The sequence below is a fragment of the Protopterus annectens genome, chromosome 10.part0, assembly GCF_019279795.1.
Source record: "Protopterus annectens isolate FY-2018-M chromosome 10.part0, PAN1.0, whole genome shotgun sequence".
Classification (NCBI taxonomy): domain Eukaryota; kingdom Metazoa; phylum Chordata; order Ceratodontiformes; family Protopteridae; genus Protopterus; species Protopterus annectens.
This window is the reverse complement of record NC_056744.1, coordinates 542,195,239-542,221,172: the sequence shown is the minus strand read 5'-3', so window position 1 is coordinate 542,221,172 and position 25,934 is coordinate 542,195,239. Positions and strand designations below refer to the sequence as shown.

Below are 25,934 nucleotides of genomic sequence, written 5' to 3'. Positions count from 1 at the left end.
CATAAGAGGATATAGGGGCTCTCCCTCTGCAAAAGAGATTTAGGTGTTTGACTTTTTTTATGTTTACATCTGTTAATGTAGTTATAACTGTAATGCAATCTTGTGTTGGTATTAGCTGTGCTAGGTCTATTATTTACTGTCAAGCTAAGAAAATAAAACTCCTTTATTAAGGGTTTTGCATCCAGGAAGAAAGAAGTCATTGTCTCCCTCTACTCTTCCCTCATTAGGCCAATCATCACATACAATGCCGCATATGGCATGTACCTTACTAGACAGCTGCAACAACTGGAGAGGCCACAAAACTACCTCACAAAGAGGATCCTGGGCCTTAAACATTTGTCCTATATGGACAGACTCAAAAACTCCAACTATTCTCTGTCTCATATTGCCTAATTAAAGGCGACCTCTGCTTGACTTACAAAGACATGTCTGACCCAGCTCTGTTAGAAATGCTACATCTAAAGAAATCCCAGTCCTTTCACACCACGCACTCTAGACACCTCAACCTCATTACCACAATCAACAGGACATGCTGGAGGGACAGGTTCATAATGCAGAGACTACCCATGCTATGGAATAGACTTACCATACATGTCAAGCAGAGCACCTCACTGGCCCTCTTCAAGAGAAATCTTGATGAGTGGATGGGAAATAGAAAATTCACCCCAGGGATCACTCCAGTGGCTTTACTCAACAGAGGCACTGGGAACTAAGGTCTGGTGGCACGATGCCAGGGTAATCCTATGGGCTAGGCTTGTAAAGGCCCCAGGGCCATTAGCCTAGTACTCACCTATGAACCTACATGTATCCAAAGTATGAATATTGATTTAATTTCTAATAATGTATTCCCTTGAGAGTTTACATCTAAATGTGGGTGATCATTTTGAATGAAATAGGCATTTATTAAGATTGGTTTGCTTTGACTACTTTCAAAACCAGTTTTGACATTTTGAAACGTACTGCATTTTGTTCTTGGCATATTGCTTCTGGTACGTAAGCAGCATTCTCTGCATGACTGTTGAAAAAGGTAGAAGATCAGCAATACTGAGATGTAGTGACAGTTCATGCAGCACCCCAGCTTCATGTAAAAAAAATATGAAAAAGGGAGGTTGATGAAGATGATGTTGATGAGGATAATGATGAAGATTATCTGCTTCTTAAAAAGTTGCAGGTGGATCCCATGACAGTTTTAAGCAAGTTCAAAACAGGATGCATTGTGCAAAAATCATGCTCTGCAGAAAATAAGGAAAATATGTGTTTTGTGTAACTACAGAACAAAGCTTACTTGCTCAGTCTGAATAAAACAGAACTAAGGAGGCCTGTTAAACTTATTGACACTACAGAGCTGCTCATTAAACTGAAACCTTCAGTTGGTAGTGGCAGCACTTGTTTTAGGGGATCCTAGCAAGTGCTTGAGTCCCAAGCACTTGAAAACCACTGCCACAAACCCAGGGACTCAAGTGTCTTGTAAATCATGTAGGTTGGGGCTCGGCCTCAGTCTCAAATATTAGTTCGGACAAGCAGCCATGGGATGGGAGCAGGAGTGGAATTTTAGGGTTAGTGAGTAGGAGGGGGATTTTTTTGTTTAAGGAAAGGGAATGGAGTTTTATAGTTAGAGAGCAGTAAGGCCCAGCCTTAGGTCAATTGGTGCCCTAGGCAAAAGGGCTCCATGGTGCCCCCATCCTGGTCTACCTTCACCAAAGAAATACTGGAAAGGCACCCTTGCTAGAGTGGTGCCCTAGGCGGCCGCCTAGTTGGCCTATGCCTAAGGCCGGCTATGAAGGAAGGCTTAGGTTTAGGGAGCAGAAGTAGAGTTTTAGGGCTAGGGAGAGAACAGGGAATTTAGGTTTAGGTAGGGGAGTTGGAGTCTTAGGTTTAGGGAGGGATCAGGAACTTCAGGGTTAGGAATAGGGAATGGAAGTTTAGGATAACAGAGGGTGGACTTGGACTGGGAACTAGGTGGAGCTTTTAGGGTTTTAGTTTAAGTTCTGATAGGACTATACAGTGTTATAGGGTCAAGTATTAGAAGGACTATGTAAAAAAAGAAGATGAGGCTTATGGAAGTTTGACCAGTTGTGTTTTTAAGAAATTGGCAGCGGGCAATCATGCCATGAGCTACTAGCTCTTGAACACCTGTAGTATGGCCTATTGTGAGTGGCTAAGTAAGTTATGAATTTTGATGTGGATCTGTCATATCTCAGAGAATGGAAAATACTAAGCTACCACTAGAAAACCTAATTATTTTCTGTAAGATAAAATGAACATAGAGACAATTGTACTACTCAGCAGTGTTGTGGCAGTCTTGACTCCTACCCTGTAGGTATTGAGGATTTGATATCTCTTCAAAAGTTAAGTATTTTCAATAAGACAGAAAATATATTTTTGCACATTTTCTAAATTTTGGAAAAGGCTGATTGAGAAAAATTATTTAGTGAATTGTGCTTTAATTATTTTTCTGAATCACTGGAGCACTTAGCACTTTACTAAATCTAGGCGTTAGTATGTATTTGGAGGAAAACAATACCTCTCCTCTCTTACACACATTGTTAGATATATGTGAGATATGTAACTTGTTCCAATAGTGACTGCATGCTATTGCATAATAAAGGTTGGCTTCACAGACATGATTAGCGGTGTTAACGGCAAAGGAAAATATACAGAAAATTCCATAAAAAAGACAAAACCCTGGTGCACAGCAAACCTCTAAACAGTGCCTGTTTTGGAGGTGCATACCTGTTTTCAGGCCTGATTTATCCCTTCTGAATTCTCCCAAAGAAAATGTTTGACATTGTTTGGTATACAGAAAACCATACTTCATGAGCAACATGCCAGTAGCACCAATAATTTAAAGAAAGAGTGCCCACATCTTACAGCTCCTTCCACCAGAAATGAAAATAAATGCCTTTGTAATACCTTCATCCGCAGTGTGTACTGCAGTGCTTTCCATGTTGTTATATTTGTAACCCACTGTAGTTTGCAGCTATAGTTCTCTCATACTTGCATTTTGTCATTTTTCCCAGCTGAGACTGAAATTGATCAGTTCTGATGAGTGATCTATCCTGGTTAAAAAATTAAAATGAATAAGTATGTTTCATTAAAGTCAACGGAGGTCTCTTTGATAATATGCTCATATTTTTATGTCATTTTTGTCACTCTCAGGTTTTTAAACGTGTGTTTCTGAGTGGTATCCCAGATATCTACTGAAAGTATGAAGAGTTGCATATTATTGGTAATCAAATTTTATTCTAATTAGCAGTCCAGATTTCTGTCTGGATGTTCCTACTTTTCAAGAGCCTTTATACTGATTTTCAGTGTTTGCAAGTTCAAAGATACAGGCTACTGAAGATCAGGGTTGCAGAAGTTGCCATGTTACTTTGCACCATGGAACAAATACTAAGAGCTACTCAGCATGACTAATACAGTATGAAGGCAGCGATTTATACCATGGCCATCTACAAAGCCAGAATTATTAGTCAGTTACAGAGGCTGTCCAGCAGAAGGGAGGCACCCATGTAGCTGTGTGATCTGTGTCTCATCCTGTCTTGAGTATACAGCTATCACTGCTGTAGTTACCTCCTATATATCTGCTCTGTATACTATTTCCAGCTCTCTTCCCCTGACTAATTGCAAATCTCCTTGCTACATCACTCTGCTGCTACCTTTCTTTTCCCACCATCTAGCTACACTCTTTTCAATCCTTCCACTCCACCAACATTTCTCTACCAATCACCTGATCTACCACTCTCTTTCAACCTGGACATACGTCTTTGCCTCAAGAATCTGCTGCTGCTCTCTGATTGTCTCTGCAGACTCACACTTACCTGCTCTAACCCGCTCCGTTAGCCCTCTTGGCTCACTCCGCTCCCTACCCTACCCCCAATTCCCACCCACCCCCAGTGGTCCTACTCTTATACTTACAAAGCCACACCCCCTCCTTCCTATCCAATAGCTATCCCTAACACATTACAGACCAATCATACACACACATACTCCCTTACTGACATTTTACCCTCACTCACCTCTTACATATTTTCTATACTCCACACTCGCTCTACCCCTACCTCCTAAATCCTATACTATTCTATAATCTCCTACAAACATGCCTCCTACTCATACACTCACATATGTACAAATACCACTCCTACTTTCTTTCCTATCTATCCTTTCAATACCATACACAATTACCTTTTATGAAAACCTACAATTCACATCATCTCACCAACCCCTAAAACAAACATTGCTAATAAATGATTTTAAATCCTAAGCCATTCAAACATAACATCCAACTCAACCTATCTATCTCCTAAATTCCACAGAGTAGCCCATCTTACATTCACGCAATATAGAAAATCACAACAAAATTGCATTAAACTTCTGAAGCATCACTACTATCCCAATAGATTTCCTCTCCTTCATGGGGACATTCATCCCAACCCAGGACCAGGCTGCAACACCCTTAGCCACCCCACTCCCCCTTTCACTCCCCATCTAACCCCAAATTCTCTACTCATAGCTCACCTTAATATAAGGAGTGTTAACAACAAAGTAAGCCAACTACATGCACTACTAGATACTCACTCTTTTGATATCCTATGCATAACTGAAACCTGGCTTAAACCTGTTACAAAAGACAATGAAATACTCCCACCTGGTTATAATATCTTAAGATTAGACCGACCCACCAAAAAGAGTGGTGGGGTAGCAATACTGCATAAATTTCATTTACAAATCACTTCTCTACTAATACAACCACCTCCAGACACCAATGTAGAAATCCTTATCTCTAAGCTCCAGCTCAGTGCTACAAAATCCATTTACATAATATGCGCCTACATACCCCCAGGCAATAACATCAGCACCCTAGAAAGTATCCTCTGCTGGCTTTTGACATCCTTCCCTCAAGAAACCATTGTACTCGGTGACTTTAATATAGACTGGAAAACCTGTGCCACTCTTAAACCTACAGCCCATATAAATATCTATGGCTTCTCCCAAACTATTATCACCCCCACCAGAATCCATAAACCCAGCGGCAAAGAAGGTATACTAGATTGGATCCTCATCAACAAACACCCCCTCTCTTACAAAGTTGGCATCCTTCCTGACGATATTAGTGACCACTCACTTACCTATTTATCTAGACAAAAATCCTTTATCCCAAATCAAACTCCCTTTAAAATCACCCGCAACAAAAAACACTTTGACCCCTTAGCCTTTCAATCTGAACTTCAATCCTTTGACTGGTCACCTTTAAGGCACCTACCACTTGATGAAGCAGTATCCTATTTCAACTCCAAATTCCTACAAATTCTTGAATTCCATGCCCCTTCACGCACTATAAGAATTAGAAGCAAAGCAGCCCCATGGCTTACTAAAGAAACCAGACAACAAATCCTTCAAAGAAACAAAATCTGGTCCAAATGGAGAAACACTAAAGACCCAACTGATCAGCAGTTCTTTAGACAGCTTAGAAATGCCACCAAAAAATCAATAGTTCAAGATAAAAAAAAATATTTCTTGAAACTCCAGAACAAGCACCAAAGTAAACCCAAAACCTTCTGGTCAGGCATAAGCAAACTATTACATCCAGGCCACTCCAAAACACCAACCCCATCTGGTCTCTCTCCAAACTCTCCCATCCAGATAGCAGATGCTTTCAATACATTTATTTCAGAAACTGTCCAGTCTCTAGCTAACACCTTACCACCTATTAACTCTACCCCCTCATCCTCCCTAACATCCCTACCATCTACCTTTCACCTAAAACCTATTCCTACCTTTCACCTAAAACCTATTCCTACAACCTACATCTATACTCTACTTCACAAACTTAAACCTTGTACTCCCTCAGCTGATCTCCTACCACATGAATTCCTTCAAACTGCTGCAAAAGTTCTTGCCTATCCCATTTCTATCCTAATCAATAGAACCATAACTGAAAGCTACATCCCTTCACTCTGGAAAATCTCTCATATAATCCCACTTCACAAGGGTGGTAACGCAACTGAACTCTCCAACTATAGACCTATAGCCCTACTATCACCACTTGCCAAAATCATGGAAAAATGCATACATCGACAATTTCTTGACCACATCCTCCAAAATAATCTACTAGCTGACTGTCAGCATGGTTTTAGACCATCCCATAGTACCACCACTGCCCTCCTATCCTTTACGGACTGTATAAATAAACTTCGTAACAATAACATGCTCTCCTCTGCACTATTTATTGACCTATCTAAAGCTTTTGATATGGTTAACCATCAAATACTTCTCAACACACTAAATTCATTCTCACTTGACACACAAGCACTACAATGGTTCAAGTCCTACTTGGACAATAGACAGCAGTCTGTCCTGTGGGGCAACAACCTATCCAAACATCTCCCTATTACCCTTGGTGTCCATCAAGGATCAATCCTGGGATGACTACTTTTCTCCATATTCATTAACGACCTTTCCACTATATTACCTCTACCTACCTGCATACAATATGCAGATGACTCCTCTTTGATTTGTAAAGCTTCCACCTCATCTGAACTGCACTCCATCACCCAAACTGTATTTAATCAAGTAGGAAACTGGTTCCAACAATGTTGTCTACTCCTAAACGCCAAAAAAACCAAACTACTACTCTTCACTCCTACTATAAAATCCACCCCGATTCATTTCTCTATTACATCTATCGATGGCACAATCATAGCTCCTGACCCAACTACCAAACTCTTAGGTGTAATAATTGATAATAACCTCAACTTTGATTCACATATTAATGCTACAATTAAAACTATAAACAGAAAACTTGGATCCTTGTATAGGATAAAACCCTTTCTCACCCCAGATGCTAGAGCTACTATTGCCCAGACCCATCTGACCTCCACCCTCCTCTATGCCTCACCTATTTTTACTAATCTTTCCAAAAGCAACCTAAACAAATTGATCACTTCTTATAACAATATTGCCAGGTTTGCTACAGGTTCCCCATTTAGAACTCATCACTGTCTAAATCTCAAACTTCTAGGTTGGCTAGAACTTAATAACCAAATTGAATTTCAACAACTCTCCATTACCCATAATATTCTATACCAGCCTAATAAAACTCCTATTCTCAAAAACCTCATCTCCCCCTACACAAACCTATTTACCCTTCGATCTGCAAATAAACTACTGGTAACCATTCAGAAATCCCACAATAAGGCAGGTAACTCTCTTTTCTCTAACTCAGTGGGGAAGATTTGGAACAAGCTTCCCAGTAAACTGACATCTCTCTCATCATTACCACTCTTTAAAAACAACTAAAAATTCAACTAAAATTACAATGGCTGTGTCCATGTACTAACCCAGACTAACCCCCCACCAGTATTACCTTTTTTCTACATCTCCCCTCCACGCACCCACCTTGCTGAATTTAGGAAATTAATCATCTCACTCCCCTCTTTGTGAATTATCTAAGACTTTTCTCATGGTAAACATTACTGTATTTTTGCCTTGCTAAACATTTGTACTCATCCACAGTAGAATTAAGTTACGGTATAAATCAACTTGTTGATGGATATTTTCAAGTTTATGTATTTTGGATTGGTTTTTTTTTTTGTTGTTTTGTACTTTTTGTTTGTCTCGTATTTATGTAGATTATAGTGGAGCTTATCTCCCCGGGCCTCTACTGAAAATGGACTTGTATCCAGTTGGACTAGCCCGGTCAATAAATGTAAAATAAAATAAAATAAATAAAATAAAGTTACACCACATCACCCTGACCACTTACACAGGAGGCACTTATAAACAAAAGTTCACTCAACACAATATCAGACAGATACATAAATGTATCATGCACACACACATACATGTGCATACATGCTCATGCACAAACGTGGACACAGTCAGACACACAGAACATAAGTTATGTTAGCTGCACTGGTTAGCATAGAGGCAGTGGTGGATTAAGTGTACCTTGGACCCTGGGCTGTTTTCAAACCATGGACCCCAACACACATTTTAGGACCATGCATAAATGCATGCATTATTTGATTCATCTTCCTGATTGTTTTACATTATTTTTCAGGTTTTTGTTAGAGTTTGTTTTAAACTTCTAGTTTTGAACATTTTTCCAGTAAGCAGTGAAACAATATGTATGAACCGATAATGACAAAAGTACCCATTTCAGAACATTTCAACTATAACAGGCCACTCAATCTGCTGTCATTGTAATCCACTAATATCTGTACTTAAAAACGACAACCATTTTACTGACTGTACACATCACATGCCTGATTATGATAAAGTGACTGCAATAAAGTATTCCAATTTGCTTTACATGGATGTGCACAAGTGTTGCAAAAACAGACTACTGACGTTTTAACTTTCAGCAGGGTTGTCCACAGTCATTTGTATCCACAGACATCCCACAAACTCAGAAAGCATAGATATGTTGTTAACTGTATCCTTCTCAGGTGCTTGTGTCAAAAAAATTTATAACAATAATGACCAAAGACACATATTTCACATTTGTTTCAAAGAAGTACACAGTAACCAAAGCATTCCGTCTTAATTTACGCTCACACACACAATAATCCTGTAAACTCAGATTAAAGACCTGTTTAAAAATGACCAGATGATAAGTGCATAAGGTACTTTCATCCACAGATAGCCCTCCCCCCAGCTCCACCAGCAGTTATAACCATGTTACCAACTGTGTACACTCAGTGTTATAAAGAAAGAAATTACATGCCCTTTATTGGTAGCTTTGTATGAACTACATGAAATTGTATAAAGATCATGAATACTACACCATAAGGCATAGCTATGTGTAGCACAGTTTAAATAGAAGAGTATTTATGACAGAATAAGAAATATTAATCAGCTGATAGCATATGCTAAGTCAATATGCACAATCTCTGCAGAAGTTAAAGTCATCAACAACTAATGAATTTATTTAATTGAATGCCAATAAAACCAAACTCCTGCTCTTTAGGCCTAATATTAAGTCTCCCCTCATAGACTTCTCTATTACTTCCAACAATGGCACACATATAGCCCCTGACTCTACCACTAAGCTATTAGGTATTATAATTGACAATAACCTCACTTTTGATAATCACATTAATAACACTATTAAAACTGTAAATAGAAAACTCGGCTCCTTATATAGAATTAAAACCTTTTTAACTCCACAAGCCAAAATCACACTTGCACACTCTCATCTTATTTCTACTCTTCTTTATGCTTCATCCATATACACTAACCTAAAGAAAAATAACCTCACTAAACTAGCAAATGCATACTATAGCATTGCTAGATTTGCCACCGGAAACCCATTTAGAACTCACCACTGTCAGAATCTACAACAACTAGACTGGCTTGAACTAAAAAATACACTATTACTCTCCCAACTTACCTTTGTTCATAGGATATTTTACCAACCAAAAAATACTCCTATACTTTCTGACCTTATTTCTCCTTATTCTAACCTAAATTCTTTACGCTCCTCTAATAAACTTCTTGTGAAGTTAAGTAAGTCCAATAACAAAGCAGGTGACTCACTTTTCTCCAACACCATAGGTAAATACTGGAATCTTCTACCTACCACTCTAACTTCTACCTTGTCACCCTTCCTCTTTAAACAAAAGCTCAAACAACATCTAAAAACACTCTGGCTATGCCCATGCATCAATCCTGACTAATCTTATGATTCTAATTACTCTTCTCTGAATCACCCTCTCTCACCTCTTTCTACTCTCTCTCCTTGAGTAGACTTTCTCTAAATCACCCTTGTTAATTAGCCTCTGTTATGAATTTATATAGAACTCTCTATGGTTTATACTTACTTAATTAAATAGACTCTTCATGAATGTTTTACTAAAGTATAACTCACCTATCTTGTACTGTAAAGAAAATTAGAGTAAATGTCCTTACTTATTTATATTTTCAACTACTAGAATCTAGATTAAACCTTATTTCTGTTGGTATTTTACTAACTACTTACTTTTTTTATGTAAATGACTTGTTTCTATTAACTTCAATGTGGAGCTTTTCTCCCCGGGCCTCTGCTGAAAATGGAAATGTATCCAGTTGGACTAGCCCGGTAAACAAATGTAAAATAAAATAAATAAATAAAATAAATAATGCAGACTTTGTTGTTGGAAAATACTTTTACATTTAAGTGCTTTATCTACAAATGCAATGCAGGCTGTCCTTGAAGAATAAATTGCCCACATTGCTTTAAAAAAAGTTTTGTGTTGATGATATTGCCATAATCTGAACTAGATCAGCTACGCAATAGGGAATGGCTGGCAAACAGAAACAACAGGTTCAAGGTTACTAGTCATGCAGTTCAGGAAACCATTTAGGAGCCTAGCTCAAATTCCCAGTAGCTCCAAACAGCTGTCTGGTTAAGTGACTTGCTCAGTGTCGTAAAGAAGGTAAATGAAGGTAGAAAGATTCAAGCCCTGCACCCTTGCCAGATGAAGCAGTTCATTAATAAGTTGGAGCTATAGTTTGCTGCACCAACTGCCAGAGTAATGGATTTTAATTGAATGCAGAAATCCTTTTCAGTCCAGTCTTGTAGAGAGGACTGTATCACAATAATAAGGAGTGATGACTATATAATGGATATTGAAGATCAAATGGCTATGATCATCATTCTAAATAATGCAGTCTATATGACCTGTCAAATGTCAAAACCATTATAGTTGCTGGAGGCTATAAAGAAGGTACTGCAAACATATGTTAGTAAAATGCTACATTTTTAGACTACTAAAATACAACATGTTAAGACTGTATCACACAATCCAGGCCTATTAGTGAACTACTTCATTCTTTACTGCAATGAATAAAACAAACCAATTAAAGACAATATAAAAGCTGCAGCAAGTTTTTCTCAACAAGCTACAAATCATAAAAAATCAGAAATATTACTGTATGCAACATATTATTATTTTTGGGTGAGGGGGTTGCATGCTTGTAGGATGCCTACATCTCATTTTTGACCTCCCTATTTTTTTTTTTTTTTATTAAGAATAGCTATCCCCTCTGACATCACTCAGTAATGGTTTGACCTAATTAAATGGCCGTTAATGCCATATTGTTGCAGCATATATCTCCAGAGAGAACACAGCTGGATTCTGGACAAATGGAACCCTGTACAGGGTAATGAATCAGGCCCCAGGCAGCTATACCAATATCCCATTACTTGTCTGCCTCTCCTAAATTGCCACATACATTATACAATGTAATGAACACTTTATATGTATAAATTACAAAATTCCAATAAAATGTAAATAAGCATGAATAGAGGGAAGGCACAACAATGCTCAGACCTATTTGTAATTCAGTTCTGTGGATTGTCTTCAAAGTTCTTGACTGACCATGACTGACATTACCTGACCTAGGAGGTATATACTAGGACCCCAGGGTATAATGAATGAAAACTCTGGTGCCTTAGGAATAGGTATCATGATTTCATAATGAATGTCATAACTGTGATTTGGTTCTATTTTATAAAACTGTGGTACCAGCTGCTTGAGTTTCCATAATCTGCTACTGATCACTGAAGTCATGGTATATTCATAATTGGCAATAAGATTTAAAAAAGTGTTTTTGCAGGGGTTCCTCTGCACACCCAACTGGGTTTTGGCCTCTACACACCTAGAATATAAACATTCTGCCTCTACCTTTGCACAAAACTGGAGAAAGGATATTTATATTTAACAGTGTGTATGTACATTCTAGTGTATTTCACTTGAATGCACAGTTATGGATTCAGCTGCAAGCAGATAAGCCATGAGCAACTGAATCACAAGTAGGTAAAAGACAGTGCAACCTCACAGTACATGGTATGGCATTTAGACCCATTCATTATTCTTTTATTCTTTCTTTTTACGTTCCAGTTTTACATTCAGTTCAGTGGGTGCAGTTTTTCTGGGTATACAGCTGTAGTAAAGCACTTTGGACTTCTGAATGGAAGGTGTTCAATGACAGGAGGTTCAGCTATGGAAGTAGGAAGGGAATGGCTGTCCCTGGTACAATAGGAAGAGTGAACGATTACTACGGCAGAGAAGCTATACTTTTTCCTCCTCAATCTCAGAGAAGGCACCAGCGTAAGGGATAGCCCAGGGCACACGTCTCCCGTGCCATTGCCCTGCTAGTGACACCAGGTTACTTTACGTTACATTTCACTTTCAGTCTATGTTAGTATAGCTGCACAGGGCAGTATTTTTCTGAAGAAATTTTTCTGCATTGTTGGTGGTGTTTTCATATTTATTTGCATTTTTTCAGTACTGTATTTCATCTGTGTTTTGTAATATTAGCCTATTTTACTTGATTTTAATGTATGTATATACGTATATAAGTATACATATGCATGTGCTCTCTCACACATACACACATACACACACACACACACACACACACACACACACACACACACACACACACACACACACACACACACACGCACTGCATGTACACATGCACACATATGTTTTTTTTGTGTTCTCATTGGCTATTTTTTAAGCATTTTTGTTATTATTTTACGTTTTTCTTGACACAGGCATGTGTTTTGAATCTGGCTGGCTGGAAATTTCGAAGTTGGTGGGTGATGTGTGAGTGCATTTATATTTGTTTACTGTTTACCATTGAAGTAAATGGAAGCGATTGCTTGATATTTATTTATTATTTGTTGGCACTATATAGCATTATTAGTTTGTATGTTTGTTTTGTGGTGGGGGTTACTGTTTGGGGGTGTTGTATGCTTGAGATATATTTCATGGAAGTATTTTATGCCTTGTTTAATGGTGTATAATGCATTTTCTCATTATTGTCTTTCGAAATGTGGTTTTGAGTTAGTTTAGTTGCTTTTGTTTGGATGATAAAAGCAACCTAAATATATTTTATAACATTTGAATTTAATAGTCCAGATGTGTTTCTATTTCATTTCCTTTACTGATCCAAGTTGAGTATGTACATATATATATATATATATATATATATATATATATATATATATATATATATATATATCTGTGTGTGTGTGTGTGTGTTTTTGATCATAGTGAGTGAGGTTTATATATTTATGTGTACACATATATTTTATATATATATATATATATATATATATATATATATATCTGTACTCACTATGATCAAAAAATATCCAGTGTTGATATCAAGAGTTCACTATATATTCACAAGGAAAATCCTCTCTGTATGCAAAGTAAAAGTTAAAAAAAAAATACAAAAGCATTGTTTAGTGCAGAGAGCAAGCCATCCTGTGCCCCCCCCCCTGCTAATAATATATAATATCTCCAAGACTGGATAATCCCTGGAGAAGGGGCATATTCCCTAACCCCAGAGACTGTCGATCTCATACACCTGTCAGTCATCTGCTTTGTCGATTAAAGTGTGCCAACAAAACAGATGTCAAGATTTGAGAGTCCCAGCCAAAATAACTGCTTATATATATATATATATATATATAAATATATATATATATATAAATATATATATATATATGTATATCTAGAGAGTAACAGAGAGGTAAATAGGTAGCTACAACCACACACAGACACACATTCATTCATACAGACAATTTTACCAAATTAAGCATAACCTAGTTCTTTCTTTTCAGTGTTTATTTTATTGCCATGACAAATACTCTGATGCTCAACAATCTGCCAAAGAATTTTATAATCTAACATTTTGACAGCACTGATACTGTATGAGGTCCTGATTATGCATGATCCTTTCTGTATTGCATGCTAAAGAAATACATAAGAATGTCAAACTTAAATTTTTTGTATTATAAACAAATAGATCAAGAACCAAAGAAGAGTGGGTAACCAAAAAAGCAGCAGCAGAACGGTGTCAATAAAGGCAGTCTTCCTGAACAGTGGTGTCAGCCAATAAATCCAAGTCCCAATTCTATAACCTTTTATTGGTGTAAAAACAAGATTTAGCGCTTTCGTCTCCACACCGGAGACCTCTTCAGAATCCATTCATAAATGCTTCCAACCCTACATTTATATGGAAGCCCATTAAAACCAATTACACAATAAAACAATAAAACAATTAAACAATTAATTCAACAATCAATTCAAATTCTTAAACTAGTGAGCTGGCCATGTAAAGTACAAATTAGTAAAGTAACCAAATATACACATCCCCAGAAAACTCCTTTAAAGATGTGATAATTAAAATCTTAAAGTACATAAATAGAGTATAAGTGTATATAAGTAAAATAATTGATAATAATAAATAATAAATAAATACTGTATAGTATATATATTTTTAAATAAATTATTAAATACATATTCTAAAATCTTGGCACAATAAAAATATTCAAAACAATAAAACCAATATTCTATCTACTAGATTTAAATAGGTTATAAGATAGGTAGTGATGGGACACCCTTGTATATGGAGTGTATGATACTTACATGTGTATATATAATATACATGTGATACCTTATAGTTACCAATATTATGAAAAATAAAAAATGATACATGTATATCAGTAAATCAGTAAATAGATAAAATCAATAAATACAAAATACATAAATATATAAGAAAAGGAATCAAGTTATGTCTTGTTTCTTTTGGGGTCTTGAGATAATATTTTAAGGGCCGGTGTAATTGAAATATGATCATTTAAGCCCTTACCACTGCAAGCATCTAATTTTAACTGCCAAATCATTTCTCTATATTCTAATTTTGTCTCCCAGTCACCCCCTCTCTCAGCATGTTCCACCTCCTCTATGACCCAAAATTTAAAATTGGCATCTTGGCATGTAAGTGAGTGTCTATAAAGGGCATTATTTACATTTTTACGAATTAAGAATTAATTTTAATTAATCTTAAGTTTAAGAATTGATTGTTGAATTAATTGTTTAATTGTTTATTGTTTTATTGTGTAATTGGTTTTAATGGGCTTCCATATAAATGTAGGGTTGGAATCATTTATGAATGGATTCTGAAGAGGTCTCCGGTGTGGAGACGAAAGCGCTAAATCTTGTTTTTACACCAATAAAAGGTTATTCTACACTTTTAGAATTGGGACTTGGATTTATTGGCTGACACCACTGTTCAGGAAGACTGCCTTTATTGACACCGTTCTGCTGCTGCTTTTTTGGTTATAAACAAATAGATATTACTGGGGAGTCAGACAATTCTTTCAAAGTTAACTGCTGAAACGAAGCTATCTGAAAATGACCTTGCCAAAAGTACTGTCTCTTTAGAAAGGTTGTGTTTGCTCCAAAGCCATCACTGGTACAGGATATTCACTTATTTGAGATGCAGAGAAGCAAGGCGTCACCTCAGCCTTTACTATTTAGAAAAAAAGTTGGTGGAGTTTGAATTTTCACCTGAATGCAATCAGTGTACAAACAATTTTCTTCCATTTACAATTATTACAGATATTTGCCTTTCATTTAAAAAAATGTATTTTATATTTTTCAGAAAATGCCCTGACAGCTGTTTCCAAAAAAACCCTCACACTGAAAGCAGACATCTTGAGAAACAGTAAACTTCTCTTCCCTTGAAACTTACTGGCAACCCATTCAACTACAAGAGACGTACTGTGACTCATACTTAAATAGCATATAACGAAGTTATAATTGCAGCTATGTGAAATGTGTAATGCATTTATTAACAACCTGGGATAACCCACTGGACACAAATGTCTGTTTTCAGCCCAGGAATACTGTCTGGTGAATTAACTTGGTCAGAGTCACATAGACGTTACAGGAAGGCTAAGGGCTTCAAATCCTGTATTACATGAAGCAGTTCCTTAACTGTTCATAGCCTTACTTATCTGTACTATGTGCTATACAAACTGTTTTAGACCAGACAAAGTGTATTTCACACCTGTGTGCGTGGGAAAAAATAATAAACTAAAAATCAATCCATAGTTAAAATAGTGACATTAAACACATAGGCTTCATGCCATCAAGCTACTCACAGCTAAATAATAAACAGACTGTGAACAATTAACAGAACGAGGAAACCAAGAATCACACCAAAAGAGCATGGCTCATATCATGATGCTCACTACAAACAATTTATTTTCTTTACAACATAACTACTTTGGCTGATAAGTAGTTACTAGATTTGTAGTCCAGAAGACCATTGAGGAGCCACTTGCCCTAAAGCACTGTCTGGCTAAGTGACTTGCATAAGGACAGGTCACACATATGAGACAAAATCAGAGATGCTCTGTAAAATTTCAGACAGATAAGAGCAGAATACTGTAAACCATTTTAAAAAGTTAACGGAACAAAAGATTTTCCATCAAAATGCATTTTGTGAAGCAGAAAAACTATAGACCTCTATAATGATTGACACAGCCTGACTGTAATCCTCAGTGATTTACCCCCCCCCAAAAAAAGAAGCTAATGGAGGTCAGACTGTTGATGTGGGGTTACAGGGTTTGATTCTACCTTGTGACCTTAAGCAAGTCACTTAACCAGTGTTCTCCATCTGGAACATTGCACACACATACAGTACTGAAAGTTTGCTCACATTTGCATAGCACCTAGTCATGGACAAGCCACAGAGATCCAAGTAATGCTCTGCCGATTTCTGTATAATGCAAATCAATACAGTGTGGTTTGCTCATGAGGTGGGAATTCAGCATGCTCCATTCTATGGAAAACTAAGTGGGGAAGTACTGACTGGAAAGGAAGACTACTATTGCCTGCACTGGGGGGGCTGGAACTTCCTGAAGAGAGATGATAACACCAGGAAAATAATTTTTCTATTTTTTGTAATGTTTTATTCTGCATTTGCCATATTTGCTGGTTGGCTAAGGGACCCCAAAAACTAAGGGCCCTGGGCCACAGCCCATTTCACCTCTATTATAATATGCCACTGCACAGAAAAATAAAGCTCAGCATGGCACAGGTGACCAGGGTTTGATTAGCAGTTCAGACATTTGATGGTGTGGCAGGGGAGGATAGGTGTGCCTATCCAGTTTGTGGGCAGGATCTGACTGCAGGTAAGACTGGCCCCTGTAGTGACCTAGAATGTAACTTACTGACTGCTTCTCAGACTACCTGCAAAATGTTAAAGGGGAGGTATGAGCAGGATGAGACAGTCAGTGATGCTTATGTCATCCTAGTGCCACCCAGCTAGGGACCCCTCCCAATTATTATATCCCCTGAACTGTACATCTGATAACTGCTCCTTGGCTTTTGCCTCTTGGTACCATAGGGAAGCGGCAGTCTAAGGTGCCAAAGATTGTAAGTTTGTTCTCCCTCCTGGAGAGGGAGAACCCACATATGGTTTACGAAAGGATTCAAACAGTATTTCAGAATGCACTCAGGACGGGTAACCTGGTAGTCTTAGGGTCATAGATGGTGATGTCATTAACTCCCCAAAGGGGAAGGGCCCACTTTCAGAGTCAAGCAGGATTTGGATGGAAACTCCTATTGCTGTTCCAAAGCTGAAAATGATAATTAGATATAATTGTACTGGATGAAATTGAAGAAAGAATGGGCCTTTGGGGAATGAGCAGATAGTAGCAGTGGAATACAGGGACTGGGACCAAAAATATGTGATAAAAAATAAAAAAAAAATGTAAATTATGTTTGATCTGTCAGGTTTCCTGCATAAATATGCAGCTGCTGTTGCTATAGAACAAAAGCGCTGTATCTGCTCCCACATGCAATAGGGCACTGCACTGATACCAGTATAGATCAATAAGAAGCCATAATGTATCAGGATGATGTGGTGTACTGATGTGACATCTGATAGCACAAAGCTGATTCCTTATAAGATTTAGATGAGCAGTACTCATGAATGGCTAATTACTACAACACAGTTCATAAGCATTCTGAAATACATTTCTTAGGCCTGTGTAATACAACTTTCAGGAATGGTACATACTGTGGCAGTCAAACCTTGCAGCCTCTGCAAGGAACACTGCAGTGGCCATCCACTGATGGCAAGCAGACCATAAGCTGATTCTCTGCTGTTTTGATATGGAAAATGAATAAGTTATAGGCAGGCATCAAAACAGATGCCTCATTCCCTTTGCATGATACAGTTGTGCTTCCTATACCTAGAGCATACTCAACCACCCCAACCAAACAAGTGTGTGGCTTTGAGTATCATGGGAGCAGGGTTTTAAAAGCTTCTTCCAACTAATTTTATCATATTAGCTATTATAATTCTCTGTTGATACTGTGATCAACATTTACAAATGGCATACATAAGGACTAGTAAAAAGTATTGGGGAAAGGACTGGCATTTTTAAGGGACATCATTTAACAGCTATAGATGCATACTTCTGTAACTTGTTTTCAGGTTTTGAATCTTGCTTGGAGTAGTGATTGAAATGGTTTTGTGATTAGCCCAATTACTCAGTTAACAAAGTTAAGCAAATAAAAACAAACGTATTGAGTGAGTGGTGGATTCTAATTAATTCGGTATTTTAAAAGTTCGGTTTAGGTCAGCAAGATGCAGCGTTAGTGGAGATGTTGGCTGCATTACCACTATCAATATTTTTATTTATTTAACATTTGTTGACTGGTAAAGTCTGACTAGGTTCCACAGAGTCTGTTTTCAGTGGAGGCCAGGGGAGAAATGCTCCAGATGCATGCCTTTGGAATATGGGAGGAAACCCATGTGAACACAGGGAGAACATACGAACTCCACACAGAAGGCACCCCAGCTGAGAATCGAACCAGAGAACCTCTTGCTGTAAGGCAACAACATTAACCGCTACACCACTGCACCACCTATGTATGTATGTATGTGTATTTATTTATTTATTTGTCTCTGTTGACCGGGAAAGGCCGGCTGTGCAAAGTCCGTTTTCAGCGGAGGCCTGGGGAAGAAAAGTTTTATCACAGTACATTTACATTAAACTACAAAGATCCTGCAATTTTGAAATGTGTGATTATTTTTTATTCAGGCCCTCAAGCATGCCTATGCATACACTCCCCTCACAAATATCTTCACATGTGCATTAATACCGTGCTTAGCCATGATAGTACCCCAACCCCCACACTACCCTCAGAAATGTATTCACACGTGCATTAATTTGTGTATGTTATGGTGCCTAGTTATGACAGTACCCCCAAACACGCACGAACATACACTCCCCTCAGAAATGTATTCACGTGTGCATTAATATGTGTATGTTACAGTGCCTAACTATGATAGTACCCCCAAACATGCACAAACATGCACTCCCCTCAGCAATGTATTCACATGTGCATTAATAATATATGCATGTTATGGTGCCTAGTTATGACAGTGCCCCCAAACACGCACGTACATACACTCCCCTCTGAAATGTATTCAATCACATGTGCATTAAAATGTGTATGTTATGGTGCCTAGTTATGACAGTACCCTCAAACACCCAAGTACATACCCCCCCCCCCCCAGAAATGTATTCACGTGTGCATTAAAATGTGTATGTTATGGTGCCTAGTTATGACAGTACCCTCAAACACCCAAGTACATACACCACCCCCCCCCAGAAATGTATTCACGTGTGCATTAATATGTGTATGTTACGGTGCCTAGCCGTGATAGTACCCCCAACATGCCAGGCACAACAAAGTGCGTTTTTTGAAAAACTGCTTTTGCCACCGTGCAGTGAGATTGTGGTGTCAAGGTAACTTCCTCCTCCCAGAATGCAGCGACTTTGACTACATTGATAATTAGTTAATTTAAGACTTATATACGACCATTGCTCAATGTGTACAGTCACAGAAACTACTAATTTTTGAAACCCTTTTATCTCGTTAGGTGGAAAAAGTAGCAAAATCTTAGGCAGGCAGTTACTAAAAGTTTCATCAGTTACCTGGGGCATATCTCTCAACTGTCCAGATTTTCGCAGAATGTTCTGATTTTTACGTCATATTTTTGTCTGCTTTGTTCCTCATAAAATGCCTGTTTTTCAGGAAAATCACCGAGGACTGGAGTCACTAAATAATGACATGCGTTTAATTCTAAGGCTTCATATCCTTCAGGAAAGAAGCCTACTAACGCAAATCATGTTGTCCTAGCAACGTTCGCAATGTATAGAGCAATACTTAAAATATGTTCCTATTTTGGGGCCTTTGTCCCCCAATTATTTTAAGCATTGTCCAGATTTTTTATTCTAAGATGCTGAGAAGTGTGGCTTGAAAGCTCCAGGGACGTTTACCCTGATATACTTAATACGTAATACGTAATATGATTTAGTACAATTTAGCACGAATATTAGTTAAAATGTATTGACAACAAGCGTGTGACAGACCATTTCGAAGCGAAACAGCGTAAAACCGGGATTTTTAAGTCTCAAAACGAGGTACAGACAGGTGAAGGATGTATGCTAACCAAACAACACGTACATGTTAACAAGTGCTTGGATTAATACATCCGCGTCCCGAATTCCAGGATTCTATTGAAGAAAAATATGAATAAAAACGAGCAATAACAGTTTTTAATTAAATCAAGTATTTTTATTGATCCATGGATCTTTTTCAGACTTAGCCCGGGAGCATTGCCTGCTTAAGTAACATGCATAGAGGAATGCAGTCAGATAATTGAGGCTGAAGGAATCAAACCCATGATAGTAGTATTCTAAGTTTAAACTGTATTACTGGTTATGATTTCAATTTTCACTGTTGTGGTCTAAAAGGAAACGTTATAAGAGGTATCCTTGAGCTTAGAAATGCAATCTTTTATCTTCACGGTTACGCATAGCACTCAGCCTTCCATACCCAAAATGTGGAAAACTGCAAGGGGGAAAGTAGGGAGCAATTAATAAAACGGTACTAACTTCAATTAAGAATCTCAGGGGATTGTCAAAATAAAAATGCGTTGCTTTATACTTATAAAAATGTATTTTGATGAATTAATATGATTCATTTTATGGAACACGATTATCAGTTTATGCAATAGCCGTACTGCCGAATGTATGTCAAACAAGCCCTTCCAATGTGGAGCTGCTGGGAACATGGACATCTCAAGTCTCAGAACAAGGAATGCGTTTCATAATGTGGTACACTTTGGAGGTATGCCTTCACTGTCTGTAATGTACGGCACAAAATGTCCTCTTCTATCTCGCAACCCTGTAAGATACAGAAACTTAATTTAGACTCAGAAATGTGTGTGCAAGGGGCATACTTCCTTAAATACTATGTTAAATGTGTGTGTGTGTGTGTTGTGGCGGGGCTGCTAGTGATAGTGTGAAGGTATCTATCCAGTAGTGCAGAGATAACACCAGCATATTTCCTACATGTTCCTGGCCAAATAAATATATAACTTGCATGCAAGTAACGTCTGAATGATTGTCACTAAAAGCCTGTTATTTAAAATATCACGGTTAATTAAAATGTGTACGTTCTAATTTTAAATTTGCTGAGATTGTATAACTCTGCATGTGGCACACAACTCTAGCAGTCCTTGTCGTATAATCTTATGTTGGCAAAGTGCAATTATATATATCCTGATTCGGTGTCCTGTAAAAATGCATTTTATACTACTACGCACGTCATACTTTCCATAGGAAGCAGATATGATATTTTTCAAAGTGATTATGTGAATTTATACAATATATCCAAGGACCCCCCCCCCCCCCCACACACACACACACAAACAACACACTTCCCAATACAGACATTTACCCTTGTCAAATCTCACCTGCTACGCTACTCTCCCTGCTTTGCATCCAGTTACTGAAGTCCTCCAGGTGGCACAGACAACTCCAGGGGTTACCGCTGAGACTGACTGAGACCAGGGCGGACATGTCCCCAAGCGTGGCCGCGTCCAAGCTGCTCAGGTTATCCCTACTTAGATCGAGATGCTGCAAACTCGTGTTGTTGCCAAAGGCATCACTATCAATCTCGCTCAGTGCCGGGTTGTCAGCCAGCCGAAGCACTATGAGATTACCCAGGTTGGTGAAAGTGCCACTTGAAATCCGGCTGATCCGATTTCCACTAAGATCCAGGTACACCAGACGAGCAAGATTAACAAAAGTTCCGTCGGAAATGTCAGTGATGGAATTGTTGCTGCAATCCAAGTACACCAAGTCGCTCAACAGGTTCAATTGCAGTGGGGGTATGTCACTTATGTTGTTGGCCGTTAACACTAACTGCCGCACTGTCAGGGGCAAATCGATTGGGAAATCTTGCAGCTGTTTCCCAGGGCAAGCCACTACCGTAAAGTCACAGGTGCAGTTCAATGGGCAGCAGCCAGCGATCTCAACAAGTAGCACCGCAGAAAGGGGCACCCATAGCAGTCGGGCACTCCAAGGAAGCGGCGAATGCCTCATGGAGGTAGCCCAGGTGGCGAACACGCGTATGTATGTGATGCCAAGACGAGGGCAGTTTGGTGACGTTCTTCCAGTTCCCTGCCTGAGACCCTTCTCGACTCTCTCTGGTGGTAGGTCTTCTTGCTGGGATTCCGATGCATACGCGCACAGGCGCTTCTACTGGGACTCCGTTTGCTGCGCAGTCCTGATTCGTGTGGTACAATTTAGCCCAGAGCAACTTCAGACTGACCTACCATTGATGATATGTCAAACAAATGAATGTGTCTCCTGAAGGATGAATATATCTAATATGACGTGTAGTGTATTTGAGCTAAGATGAGAGGAGAAATAGCCCTGGGATGTCCGAAGGTAAAGAAGTTATGGAAAACTGGATGTGACCGGAGCTGTTACTAGCATCTGGGCGTGAGTGATGAACAGAAAGTGTAATACGAGCAGGGCCAGTGTTCCTTAAAGGTAACAAGAGGGTAACCCCTGGCTCAGCGAAAAAGTCTTGAGGAAGGTATTGTAAGAGCCCGTCTGCAGATTGTGATGTATGACTTTGCCTTTTATTGATGCACACAGAGAAAAAGGTGATTTTAAAGATCGTTAGACTGCCCAGGTGTCACCCTGTTGTTAGTGGAGACCTACTTACCTTTTTGTACCTGTTCAAAAATTACAGTTTGTCCCGTGACCTAGGAACCGAGATTATTTATGTTACCTTTTCTGGCACCCAAATGCATCTTCTCTTACTAAAAACCTGAAATACTACAAGACAGCTCACACACTCTCAATCAATCGACGTTAGATATTTTCAGTTTTTTGCAGGAGAACTTCTCAAATCAAGGCTGTCTTGTAAAAATAAGTTAAGGTGATAACAATAGGCATGACACATGATAACGGTGGCTATTATACTATGCACCTTCTGTAGTCAGGAATAACATACCTAGGCTAATTTCTCAATTATCTAAGAGTACTGCCTGATTCACTGGCCTGCTCTGAGTCACACAACAGGAAACAAGCGGCTAAGAGAATCAAACCCACAACTACAGGAAACAGACCCTTAGCAGTTCACAGCCTTAGTTCTCTGTACTAGCTGCTATGCCGCCACAGACTAGTACTGAACCACAAACTCTGGAGATATGTGAGTTAGACATTTGGGTTGTCTCAGTGAATTCACCACCTGGTGTGGGAATAGAACTCCCAGACTTCTGATGTTCTAGCATTAAAGGTGAGTATTCCATCCTCTGACCCATTGACATTTAAATTGTAAAGTCTCCCAGTACCTGCGGAAGTGAGAGGGGACATAAACTAGTGATAATTGTGGGTAAGTGGAAATATTGTATTACAGGTAAGCAATAAAGCTTCCTAAGTATGGAGAGTCCTAGATATACTTGGAATGGTAGCTTTACTCCTGATGCTGAGGTCTGAGAAGGTAAGCCACTCTGTTATGAATAAATGCAGGATTCCCCACACTTATGTAAGATTTATAGATGTTATACTTTTTTAGTTATTTAAGCAAAAATACACTAAATTATGTTTCTTTCATTGGTGGCTTGTTTCATAGTTTCATAGTTTAGTACTAGGCTATCTGCCCTGGGGCATTTGTAAGCCTAGCCATAGTGATGTGGCTTTCGCCACCCCATGAAATGGTACAAAAATGCACAGAATAGATTTAGAATACTGCGCCTCTGTCTAGTAGTGACACAGTGAAGGTCCCCTTATATAATAGAATTAGTTTACTGTGCCCCTGTCTAGTAGAGACACAGATGTGACCCCTGGGGTAAACTTACGGTCTCCTATCTACTCATCAAGATTTCTCTTGAAGAGAGTCAGTGAGGGGCTCTGCCTAACATGAACTGGGATCTTGTTCCAGAGTATGGGAAGCCTCTGGGTTATGAATCTATCCCTCCAGCATGTCCTATTCATACTTGTGCCGAGGTTTAAGTCTTTAGCTCTCGTGGTTCTGATGGATTTGGATTTTTTGAGGTGGAGCATGTCCATCAGTTCCTGATTGGACATGGCCTTGTACATCAGGCAGAGATCACCTCTGAGCAGGCGGTATGCTACTGAATAGAGCTGGAGTTTCTTTAGTCTGGCAGAATAAGACATATGTTGGAGACCCTTGATCCTCTTGGTGAGGTACTTTTGTGGTCTCTCCAGCTGTTGCAAATGCCAGGTGAGGTCATAGCTGGCCTTAGGCATAGGCCAACTAGGCGGTTGCCTAGGGCGCCGTTCTAGTAGGGGGCGCTTTTCCTGTATTTATTTGGTGTAGGTAGACCAGAATGGGGGCACCGGGTGGTGTGGTGGGGGCGCTGTGGAGCCCTTTTGCCTAGGGCACCAGTTGACCTAAGGCCGCTCCTGGGTGAGGTACATACCAAATGGGGCATTGTACTCAATCATGGGTCTGATGAGGGAGGAGTATAGGGGTACAATGACATCCTTGGATCTGGATGTGAATCCCTTCATGATAAGGTGTGCAAGGTAGAATGTCTTTCTAACCACTTTGGCAATGTGGGTGTCAAATGAGAGGTCGTTGTCGACTTGGGTCCCTAGGTGTCTGATTACTTTTTCCGTACTCAATGGGTTGCTGTCTATGTGATAATTTGTGGGTACTTTGTTTTTCCCAAAGGGGATGACTATACATTTTTTGGCATTTAGTTTAAGGCCATGACTCCGGCACCAGTTTTCCGTTTCTGTGAGGCCTTTTTGTAGGATGTATGTGTCCGTTGGTGTGTCGACTATGGCGCCTAGTTTGCAGTCATCTGCGAACTTTGTCAGCCACAACCCTCCCATGTTTGCTTTCTGAGAAATAAATGCCGAACAAGAGGGGTCCCAGGACAGAACCCTGTGAGACACCACTTGTGACTGGCTTTGAGTCTGACATTGCTCCAGCGATTTTAACTTTATGGGTTCTGTCCTTTAGCCAGTTTGCAACCCATCTAGTGACATAAGGGTTTACATTTAAGCTGTTGAGCTTATCTATGATGCCTGAGTGGGGTATTGTGTCGAAGGCCTTAGCCAAGTCCAGGTAGGCTGTATGGACTGCTTTGCCCTCATCAATGGCTCTAGTGACTGTTTCGAAAAAGTCAACCAGGTTCAAAAGGCAGGATCTGCCCTTTACAAAGCCGAACTGGGTGGGGTCAAGTGTCTGTAGGTCCCCAATGTCTCTGTTTATGAGTTCCATAATGATTCTTTCCATAGCTTTGCAGACCAGGCTGGTTAAGCTTATGGGGCGGTAGTTCCCAGGGTCTGTAGAGGTACCCCCTTTGTGGAGTGGGACCACTGTTGCTGTACGCCAGTGTTCAGGTACATATCCTGTAGTAAGGCTAAGGTTAAATAGCATTTTTATGTGCGGGTTTAGCTCCTCTTGGAGTTCACATAGTACGCAACCCGGGATACTGTCAGGTCCCATTGATGCTGTGTTTTTAGCTTTGCTGAGGGCGGCTCTCACCTGGACATCTGAGATGACAGGGAGATTACATTCAGCTGGGTTAAGTATTTCTTCTTTTGGGGGTGAGGGAGGGGAGAAATTTGCACTGAACCTGTCAGCCAGAATGTTGGCAATATCTGTGGGTTCAGTGTATTTTTTGTTGTTGTGAACTAACTCTGAGCATATCTGAGGGTTTCCGCCCAGGTTTCTAACATAGCTGAAGAAGGCTTTGTGGTTATCTTTAGTGTCCTTAGCGATTTT

At 39.2% G+C, this 25,934-nt stretch overlaps 1 protein-coding gene across 1 annotated transcript in view; it reads right to left on the bottom strand.

The window, feature by feature from the left end:
* Window positions 1-22,876, bottom strand: part of LRRC52 (leucine rich repeat containing 52) — a 308,782-nt gene extending 285,906 nt beyond the window's left edge. The window contains exon 1 of the mRNA XM_044085398.1: window positions 21,634-22,876. Coding sequence (XP_043941333.1) covers window positions 21,634-22,264 — 631 coding nt within the window. The 5' untranslated portion in view covers window positions 22,265-22,876. The remainder of the gene's footprint in view (window positions 1-21,633) is intronic.
* Window positions 22,877-25,934: the final 3,058 nt, after the last annotated feature.